General features: G+C 49.3%; 1 protein-coding gene across 1 annotated transcript; it reads left to right on the forward strand.

Annotated features, from left to right (window-relative positions):
- The first annotated feature begins 390 nt into the window (after positions 1-390).
- On the forward strand, positions 391-10,917 carry LOC146173028 (neprilysin-1-like). The gene is made up of 5 exons (XM_084585102.1): positions 391-478; positions 3,871-5,877; positions 8,243-8,376; positions 8,435-8,506; positions 10,783-10,917. The coding sequence occupies exons 1-5, from the start codon at positions 391-393 to the stop codon at positions 10,915-10,917; spliced, it is 2,436 nt and encodes an 811-aa protein (XP_084441228.1).

Consider the following 10,917-nt stretch of genomic DNA (forward strand, 5'->3'; position numbering starts at 1 on the left):
GAGCATATGATCTGGGCGGGCAAACGAACCCTTGCCTGATCCCTCTAAAGAAGCTTCGGACAAGCTGAGGTCGAGCGATGACCCTGGCATTCAGTTCAAGGCCGTCGAATGGGCCGGCGTCGCCTAACGTCTCCACGGCCTGCGGCACGCTAGCCGACTTCCCGTATATAAAGTTTTATCAGCCCCAGTCTCACTGTAAGGCATCGCGAGGTATATAATGACCCAATAAAACCATCCGACTCCTATAGCGTCCTATATCCCATGCGGCGAAGAAACGAATTCAACTATTTCCCCCTAAATTCTCCCATTAAATATAATTGTACAAATACGCCGATGATTCCGTTCACCTGCAGTCTCGTGCTTGGTAGAATCCGTGGGCAAAGAAGAAGCATGAGCGCCCGGCAGGCTGACAGCCGCGGCAGCGGATCGCCCGGAGAAAGCCCTTCGATCCAGAGGACTCCATCCCAGTTGAACACGGGTAAGAAGTTCTGCAATGTACTCGTTTCCAAGCCCTCTAGAGCGCTGAACGTTTGCTGCTGATTAAGGTAGACCGAAATGCCGTTAGGAGTTTGAGAGACCACACAGACAGCAAACGACGAAGCGGTCACTGATTAATGTTTCACCTGCGGTAAATCAGTCGATATTGTCGACCATAAACCCTGACTGCTCATTGGAGGGTCAAATTCTGAAGTTAAAGCTCAGCTACTTTGGTCATCTGATGAGAAGAGAGGAGTCGCTGGAGAAAGATTTGATGTTGGGAAAAGTTGAGGGTCACCGGAGAAGGGGTAGGCAGCGAACGCGATGGTTAGATGGCATCCTCGAGGCACTGCAGATGAAGTTATGTGATGTTAGGAAGATAGTGAGAGACCGGAAAGCGTGGCGTGATATGGTCCATAAGGTCACGAAGGGTCGGACACGACTGAACTGAACTGAACGGGCTCCTGGTTTGCCTTCATCAAGAAAGCAGCAAAACGGACACTGCGAGAATGCCTACACAGTGTTCCGTGGTCCAGGTAGGCTTGGTTGTGGACGCTTTCGTTTGGTGTTCACTCAACCTGTTACTCTCAATTCTTTCAGAAACCGAACGCCCCGTTCCACCCCGCTCCATGGACACTTCCTAGGCGTACGCGCTAGGCGCCTGCGCGCCCAAGCCTACTTTGGAACCGGTCTTCTCATGCACCGGACGCGGCGCGATCGCGGCGCATATCTGTACATGATCATCCGCGCACGTAGACGCTTCGGAAGCAGTGTACAGTTTGCAACAATAGGACCACGCGCATTTCCTCTACTCTTCCCCCTTCGATCTTCCCCTTGCGTTTTTGGTCCACAGCTTGAAGTCTTTTCCACTGCCCCCTTCATTTCTTTGAGTTTTTAGGTCGGGACGAGGGGTTGAGCGAGCCGGAACGACGCGGGACATGGAGGTGGCACCAGAATTGGAAAGTTGGGCTAGTTGAAAGCTGTTTATGATGAATAAGAAGGCTTGTCGTGTTGTATTCTTTTCCGTGTCTATACGTTCCATTTGCGCCCTCTTATTCATCGTGGAGGTGCACGCCTTTTTTCGACGCCTTACGGGAGGTGGTACCGGACGTTCTGGCATGCGCGCGTGCGACTAGGAAGAGTCCATGGAGCGGGGCATTTAAGAGTCGCTATTTTTTAATGGGCGCCAGAGGAGCGCCGATCATCACCGTGGCCGATACTTTGCAGGCGATTCCGAAAACGCAGCGTCTCTCATCCCTACTGATCGTTCTGCTGCGGATACCTGGTATAAGTCAACCAAGTGAGCACGACACAAATGAGCTGTAAATAGAAGGCAACGAGGTGAAAACAGAGAGCAGGACACGCTTCAGTGGCAAGGCAGGAATGGAGTAAACGGTGATGTGCCGCAACACAGGGTGGACAGAGCACATTTAGAGAGCCAAAAACTAACGTGAAACCTAGATTGAAACCTAGATTGCAATATAATACGCAGTCCCCACTGGTCTAGTTATGCCTTATAATATTTTGATTGGTATGCTCTAGAGCGCACTACTCTTCAGATGACCATATGTACAACGATCTGGTACTTGCATGTGGTGGCTACAACCTTATCAATTATGCTGCATCCTCGTCGTCAGTGTAAGGTGGGGAAGAATGAGTTGTAGGGAAGCGAACGTACAGAAGACACGGGTATGCAGGGTGTTAAAACGTTAACTGTTTAATGCTGGATAACCAGCCTGCTATTTAAGACACCTTAGCTGTATTCTGATGCGCACCCTACCGCTGGCAATGCTTTGCCGAAGGCGGTGCTTTTGTCACTCAAGACGTGTATTTTTAATATTGCTAACAGTCGTAGGTGAAACACCCGACGCAGGCAGTGAAATAAGAACACAGGGTGGACAGGGCGCATTTACAAAGCTAATTCTCTAGGTCGAAATTAAACTACAACGCCGTGCAATGCGGAACTCTACTTGTCACTGACAAATGGAGGAGAACAAGAGAAAAAGGAAGGGCTCAAGGGGAGCCTCAGATCGAAAGCCGAGCCAACGTTTCGACAAGGGGACTTGTCTTCGTCTACAACGAAGATAAGCCCTGACAAGACGAAGACACAACTGAGCGAGTGTCTCATAAACATTGTTCCGCCTCAGGCACATAATTTCGCAGCTTGTAATTGTATTAGTAAACTCTAGCAAGTGCCGGCGTAATAGTTAATCAGATGAGAAACTGGTAAAGCAAATAAGTAGAAAATAGTTGGAAATTTCCTGTGTGCTTACATGTAGGCGATGCGCCAAAACGCTCATTCCACATATGACACTTGATTTTCCTGTTGTCAAGTGTGGGATGTTGTTGAAGACCAGTTCCATTCCGCACTCGGAAACTTTTTTTGCCGTTACATCGCATGCAAGCATGTTTATTCCCACGTGCTTCTGGCAGAAATCAGGTTCGTAACGCTGAAATAGCACTGCCGTGTACTAACCTGAAGATATCCAGTTTAAAACTGCTTTTTCACTGAGCGCATCTTTATGCGAACTGCCCTTTGAAAAGCATCGCGGCATGTTAACTGCTTTACGGAAAGCCTGCCGGGCCAGTTGATAATGACAAAGAAAACCGTGTACCCTAATCGGGATGAAGAACAGTAGACACGTACATACACATGTACAGTCATAAAATTTATAAGCGTCAACACGGCAAAGCGTGCCGCACTCTGTGACTACGCGTGCGATATAAACGCACCTATATCTATTACATCGCTCATTGTCAGCAACCCACAGCGCTAACTGATAACAAGGAACGGGCACTAAACCGCTGTCTAGTTGCTTTCCAATGCATGTGTATAGCGATAATCTGGTGCAATAAATAAAATATGCAAAATTCAGAGTTGGACAGCAGATCATAAATCTTGTCGCTGCGCAAGCAGTGCGCCTTTCCTGAGGTGTTACCACCACGTGTCTTAGGCAGCTAACGCAGAGTGCGCACCTAGACGAGGCAACTGATCACGTTGACGGCACGGAGTGCATCCGCTCATTTAAAAGCCTTCACTGCGCTTATCTCGCTCGTGAACTCCCTGCCAAGGCTAAGCTGCGCTGATTGTACATCGCGACATGGTTTGCCGCGTTCACGCTCATAAATTTTATGACTGTACACAAACACTGCGCTAACTAGTAACTGATGGCTCTAAGGAATTTTCTTCCTTCTCATTCAGGCGTGCCTTCTGTTTTTTGTCCCGTTTGTGGTGCGCTGTTTTCATGAAGTCATGTCACATTAGCTGCTGGCATTTCAAACAGATTTTGTTTCCTGTTAAAAAAGCATGCCGAAGTGGCAATGATGCTTGAGACAACTCAAGGTCTATAGAGCGTGGTATCGCATCTAATCACGAGTTATGTTTACATGCAGGCACACTGACCGCAGGGCCGAGCGTGAATGTCGAGTTTTTTCCGCGACCCATATGCTTGGCAAGCTGTCTCGTGGTGTGCATCGTCTGTCTCTTCATCTACTTCATAAAAACACGACAGACCAGTGTTGCCCCAGCGTCCTTCATTGCCTGCGACGGTCCGGCTTGCGCGGAACCGCAAGCAGCGCTCGAGTCGCTGCTGGACCACGAAGTTCGACCGTGCGATGATTTTTACGCGCACGTTTGCGGCAGTTGGATCAAGAGCCGACAAAGGGACAGCTTCCTCGAAGAGTCTGTGGCGCGGTATATGGAGAAGACGCGGGACGTCATTGCATCAACGCCCCATACAGCAGTCAGCGAGAAGCTTGGCGAGGCCGTAGACACGGCCAAGAGGCTCCTGTCCGAATGCTTGACGCACATGGCAAACGGACAGCTCGACCTCACACAGGAAGTCCAGCTATTCTTCAGAAAGTTGAGACTGAACCATGTCGTGAACGCCACCTCCTCGCTGGAGGCGATGGCAGCCGGTTCAGAGGTATCGTTCAGGTTCAACTTAAACGGGCTTGTAAGGCTGAGGCCACACAAAGCAAAGTCTACGGCAGTGTTGTACGCTCTCCGCGGAATCCCATTACTGATTGCGTTCCCTATCAAAGCTGTGCTCGAGCACTACGTCAGGAAAATCGTCGCAGCAACATCCGCAACCCAGAGCTCCACGCGAGAACTGGCCTCGAAGATAGTGTCGTTAGACAGCCGCATTGCCACATTTTATCGCAGAAAAGAGGCACCATTCCAGAAAATAGAGAGCGGAAAAATCCATCTGGAGCCTCCGGAACTGGTCGCCGTAGCAACCGGTCCCCTGGACACATTCGCGCGCAGATCCAACTTCAAAAGCGTCTTGCTCCTTGTACGCAACTATAACAGCACAGTTAGCGCTCTACAGTTCTTCCCAAACGCGGCGCCTGGCTTCTTGCCCTGGTACATCGTGGTACAGATCCTGACAGACCTCCTTCAGTTCGACTATGTGAAGAGGTTCCGAGGAAGCGAGCAGACTGTCGCTTTACCCACTTGCGTTGCGTCTATGAACAGCGCCCTGTCACCTGTGTGGTCCGTGATCTCCAGACGTCTCTTGATAGGTACCTTGGACAATGCCACGTTTGATCCAATTTATGAGTTGCTGCAAGGCGTTAAGAAGGCGATCAGATCAGGAAAGACTTACTTGATGAAGCTGAAGAAAGACCCTACTCTTTCAAAGTTGCGTGAGTCACTCGATGCCATAGAGTTTGTGTCCGGTCAGCAGCTTGCCACTCATGAGAACAACATCGAATTTCGCAGTTCTCTTTTTGGCACAAGCTTCCTTCTCGATCACATCAGCGTACGTGCTCAGGCTCGGCGGCAGATGCAGTTTAACCCGCCGGACTACACGTGGGACGTGAATTCTGCTATAGAGTTCAAGACTAGGGCCTTTTACCTGCACGAGTACGGTTCCTTGTTCGTTCCCATAGCGCTGCTCACACACGACGTCTTCTACAGGGAGAACGCTTCACGGTTCTTCAACTACGGTACTCTCGGAGCCATCGTTGCCCGAGAGATGCTGAAGGCTTTAACTCCTGGCTCTACGCAGCTTGGTGAGAATCTCTGGACACCGGAAGCCACGCGCCTGTACATGTCCCACATGAACTGCTACGTCACCTTCCAGGGATACAGAGCAGGCATATGGACCTTCAATAACAAGAGAAGCGACGAATTTCAGCGAGAACTTTTACTCTGGCTGATGAGTGCTCGCGTGGCTTACGCCGCGCTCAAGGATGACTTTGCAACAGTTTCACACAGCAACGTATATTGGAAGACAGTGCAAAGGCACTTCTTTCTACGCTTCTGTCTCGCCGCTTGCGGTTCGTCGAGCAAGACGGCTCTCAGTAGTCGGCAAAAGTGCCTGTGGCCGATGTTCGACATGCCGGAGTTTGTTGACGCCTTTGAGTGTCCGCCACGGTCTTACATGGCGTCCCAGCGTAGGTGTCGAGAATAAATGCTTCACACATTCTTTCATCGTAGTGAAGTGGTGGATTGAGCAACAATGCACGTGCAAGGAAAGGACGAATTTCTATTGACTCCAAAATCACAAATTCTATCTGTTTGCGTCAGTTTACACTATTGCGTTTCGTAATGATTGTTAAGGATGCCTGAAAACCACCTCCCACATTTGAAGGCCATCACCACGTAGACGTCAGCATGAGGATCGATGGTCTTATTCAAGAGACAGGGTGACTAACGTCGCTCGCTGCGAAGATCAGTGCCTATTAAAATAATTTGTTTTCTGTGATGGAGGCCCGGTGCACCGGTGGTACGCCAGATCTGTCAAACTGCCCACGCGATGATCTGCGTTAGGCGACTTAACTGCTGTCGTAGCAGCCATTCTTAAAGTCCGAGTGTATTGGTAAAAACGAGATCTTTCACAGGATTACTGCGGTTACCAAAGGCCAGGAAAGTTTCAGTTGCTATATATCATGGTGACGCGATTTAAGTTGTTTAAGAAATTGGCAGTCTGATTCGTGCTGCATCTAGATTATTCCACTGCAGAAATTCATACGTGCCGACGATGGGTAGAATGACGACGCCATTATGTGAAGTCATGGCATCTTAGCAGCAATTTTGATGTCCAAAACTATAATGGTTATTCAAGCACGAGTGAAGGCTTAGCTGAGTGCAGAATTTTGAGCATTAAATGCATACGCGCTCATTGCTTCCGAGCTATCAAATTTTCGGCAACCTCGAGGAAAATTCGCTCCACTGTCCGGCGCCACCATCGCAATTCGTTTGAACGGGTGTGTACCGCGCGGCGGCGTCAATTTTTGGTGCCCGGGCGCACATGCCAGAAACTCTCAGACTTACAATCTTGTGCGTACTCAATGTCGCTAAACCTCTCTCATTAGTACTGCTTCACTTGACGATGTTTGAAGTAATACTTAAAACAAACGATACATTTTGAAACCCTTAGCTCACTAACCTATCGATGTCCGGTAGCTTTTGTGGAAGGAACCGTGATGAACAACTGATTTTAAAACTTAGCCCTAAATGCATTCCTGCACTAAAATTAATCGATATCGATCCAAGAAAGCACAGCGTTTAGAGGATTGAGAGAATAATAAAGTTGGGAAGAAGACTCAAATTTGTAAAAAGCGAATTATATGGGATAGGCAGACTCATACATGCACACTCAGAAAATATTGGCAGCGTCGAGTCGACATTTCGGAAGGTTTCTGCACGCATTTGTGCAATAGCCAAAATAATGTTGACGCTAATGGCAGTATTAGTTGGTCCTAGCAAATTCGGGGGAAACGAAACGAGTAGCAGTGAAATCTTCTAACATGATGTAAGCAATTGTAGATATGCTGAAGCACATGTGTATATTTTTGTTAGAAAACATGCCGCCCCGAGCAAGCGACGCCTATTGACCTCAACTTGCCCGCCGCAATGGTTTAGTGACTTGAGAGATGGACGGATGAGCTCGAGGGACGTATCTATGGACGGAGGCGGAATACAAGAACAATACCTTCAGGTGCTCAAAATTTATCTGCACTGCATGACACTGCACTTCATGACATTCATACCATGGCATACTGCACTGTACCGTACTATATATCATACAGCATCACACCGTACAATATTTTACTATACAGTACTCCATCGTATACCATAGCATACCATACATTACCATACCATACCATACCATACCAGACACACGACAAGCGCCGTGTCCTCTGATTTTTCTTTGTGCCATGCCATACCATAACCATAACCATACCATACCGTACCGTACCATACCGTATCGTACCGTACCGTACCGTACCGTACCGTACCGTACCGTACCATACCATACCATACCATACCATACCGACATTACGAAGATTTTAATCAGAAAATAAGCGTATTCCAGCTACCTGCTTTGATACAGGCTCTGCGAATCGGTGTCACGCCACCACCAACACAGCTTACTTCCCTCTTTTCCCTGTATACAGGGGTGCGAATTCTATTTTTCTGTGTTCGATCTTTGTTACCCTTACGAGTTGCCCTCTTTATTTACATTGCCCAGCCGCGACGACACCTTCAGCACATTTCTTTTTTGCTGCTGTGAGTGCACAGCTTTCTATAGCGCAGGGCACGACACAAGGAATGCAGTAAAACTAGGACACTCAAGTGTCTCGTGTCCTTGCGCTGCATTGCGGGAAATCATGTGGCTCCAACCAACCTAAAGAACCATATTATTCCTCAAGTTTTAGCCTAGAAAACAAAAGGCCCGCTCTTCCCAAATCCGCCTTCTTTTCGCGCGTCTTGTCCTGATGTCGTAACCAGCTCCTCTCTCCCTGGGGTGAGCAGATGTCGGGCCCAGTGGAAGCGGCGCAGTTGACTGCACCTCGGACAAGGGAGTCACTGAGGACTCTCTTGCGAACTCTTCGGGTCTCCCGAGTGAACGCTGCGGTGGCGAGTCAGTCCGGACATCCGTCCGAAGCGTCGGCCGCAGTCCGGGCACTCGGGCCACTTAATTTCTTGTGCGTGCACGGTCCTCAGGTGGAAGAGGAGGAGGTTCTTGTGCGGAAAGGACTTGTGGCAGACGCTGCACGGGAAGAGTCGCTTTCCCGGGTGAGTCCTCGCGTGCACGGTGACGTCTTCCCTGCGTTTTCAAGAGTTCGACGATGAATTTTCTTCTTGTCAGGTATCGCAGTGAAAGGATAATGTTGCAACTACTGGACTGGGTACCGCCAAACACGGTGTTAGTGTGCTCAATATACTTGCAATAGGATCATGCCACACTGTGGGGCCAGTGTTTGAGCCACCGTGCGGGGCGGGGCGACTTCAGAAGAGCTAACCGAACACATGTTACACAAGCGAGTGAATGGTAATGCCGCCACGTCTATGGTAGGCGCGGCTTTACAGTATGCAGCACCACGGTGGTAACTATGATGACTATGCGGTTACCGCCTTGGCAGCGAGTCACTACAAGTTTTTGCAATTACGTAAAAGAAACAATCAATAATAGACGATCAGCGGTATTTATGCGGCATATGTATACATATATGCGTTTGTCGTACTGTTCTGCAGCCCGCTACGCGTTATCGCCTATGTGAAGAAATGCGAATATTGCGCGCTACGCCAGATCAAAACCACGGAGCGCTACAATGATGTATCAAAGCGGCCACGGACCACTGTGTACCGCTTTCGCCTTCTCTTCCGTCCTTTTTTTTTTTTCTGGATGCGTTCTACATCTCACCATCTCCCCTTTCTCCCTGGTCCATCAATCTCCCGACAGACCACTCATTTGCTTCCCGTATCCCCCTTTTCCTGCCACACTACTTTTCGCTTTCTACCTCCCTGTTCGTCTCTCGCTGGTCCTTCATATATGTCCTTCATATCTCACGTAGTCATTCAACTCTCCTTCCCCATACAAGAAGGACCCGGCATGACACCTGTCGCCATGTTTCGTCGACCTCGCCTGTTGCGAAATACGAGCGATATGGACAGGTTTATATTCTGTGAAAACGTATTTCACCGCGGATGATATCTGCATGCATCCCTCAAGTTCCGCCCTCAAAGATGACTGCGTTACTGGCGCCAGTCTGGGGCTCCGCTTCCGTATGTGCTCCTCACTTAGTCACTATTCCCATAACTTGCACCTCTATTATCTAGGTAGACTTAATTAGGCACCGAAAACCACACACACATATAGACACGGAAGCGAAGACTGTGGGACAGAGCGCCACCTCTGCATTCTCCGCTTGTGTGGATACGTGTGTGTGGTCAGCTCCAACAAGACCGACAAGAAGTTCTCTTAAACTCTATTATCTCGCACATAAGCATCTCACACACCTCAGATACACATGGCCCATTGTTATAAGCTATCACTTTATGTGAAAAAGCTCCTGGCATACATATAAGCCCCGCTGTTAACCAAACCACGCAAAACATCCTTGCATGAAGTACGACGAGTCGCATGTCTGACACGGGATGGTACTGGCTTCGATTCACACCTCACCAATTTGCCAACTCGGGTATAGCAGCTCCGTGCCTGCAATGCATGCCACCTACCAACTCACACAGGCATGCCAGTGATGCTCCACTGTCCACGTATACATACACCTTTCCACATTGCGCCGCTGCTATCTTTACTCACCGGAAGCGCACCCTTCCTCCGCCTTTCATTATCACCCTTTTGGTGAGGCGCGTTTCTGCGCTCTCGCCATACATTCGGCTTAAACTGTAGTCATCCTTCGACTGTTCATGTAGCAGCACCCTCAGGTTAATGCATTATTTTGGCCTTCGTCATAACTTCCTGCTTCCTCGTAAGTGGCCTCCGGGCTCTTCCTGTGGCAACCACTTCTGGTTGCGCCTCCTGGACATACCGCACAACGACCCGTTGCCTCTATCTCTCTCCCTTCCCTCTCTTCTTAATGGGAGATGGGATTCCTTACAATCTGCCACCTGATAGCCAGGCAGGTGGCTCGTCGCACTGCTAGTATTTTCCACGGCCACCTGGTGGCATATGGTGCGCCGATGACTCACTACTTCAGCGCTGACGATGACTATACAATGCTCAGTCCAGGAACAGGTGCCGAAGCGGTGCGCTGTAAAATATATGTCCGTTCACACGTAAGCCTCGGCTCGCGGAAGGCAAAGTTTGGAGGGGAAAATCATCCCCTCCAAATTTTAGAGAAGGCAGCAATTTTCGGCAGATTTTGCACCGCTTTGTACAGAAAAACAACACTTGTAGCGCTCCTGAAGAGTAATCTATCACTGCAGTATACGTTATTTATGTGAATAAAGTCATCTACTGTCTGATAAAAGCGCGAGGACAAAATTACGGCGTACTTGCGATCGCTCGAGTAAGTGCAGAATGTGCAGCGGTGCTTTGCTCTCTGCAGCGGCCTGTGCTTGGTCCGCCGGTGAATGTCCAAAAGATCTTGCGAGGAGAACAGGCTACTGCAATCGTCGCAGGTGAAGGCATGGCGCTGTCCACTGTCGCCGCCGTCGGCAACTGCAGCAGAAAGCAGCCATGA

This window comes from Amblyomma maculatum, chromosome 11, assembly GCF_055883805.1.
Source record: "Amblyomma maculatum isolate TAMU_Amacu chromosome 11, ASM5588380v1, whole genome shotgun sequence".
Taxonomy (NCBI): domain Eukaryota; kingdom Metazoa; phylum Arthropoda; class Arachnida; order Ixodida; family Ixodidae; genus Amblyomma; species Amblyomma maculatum.

Excerpts from the sequence above, each read along its gene's own strand:
- LOC146173028 (XM_084585102.1), top strand. The coding sequence starts at position 391 with ATGAGCGCCCGGCAGGCTGACAGCCGCGGCAGCGGATCGCCCGGAGAA. Across the intron at positions 479-3,870 it reads TCCATCCCAGTTGAACACGG|GCACACTGACCGCAGGGCCG; the intron begins GTAAGAAGTTCT and ends GTTTACATGCAG. Across the intron at positions 5,878-8,242 it reads GTCTTACATGGCGTCCCAGC|ATGTCGGGCCCAGTGGAAGC; the intron begins GTAGGTGTCGAG and ends TGGGGTGAGCAG.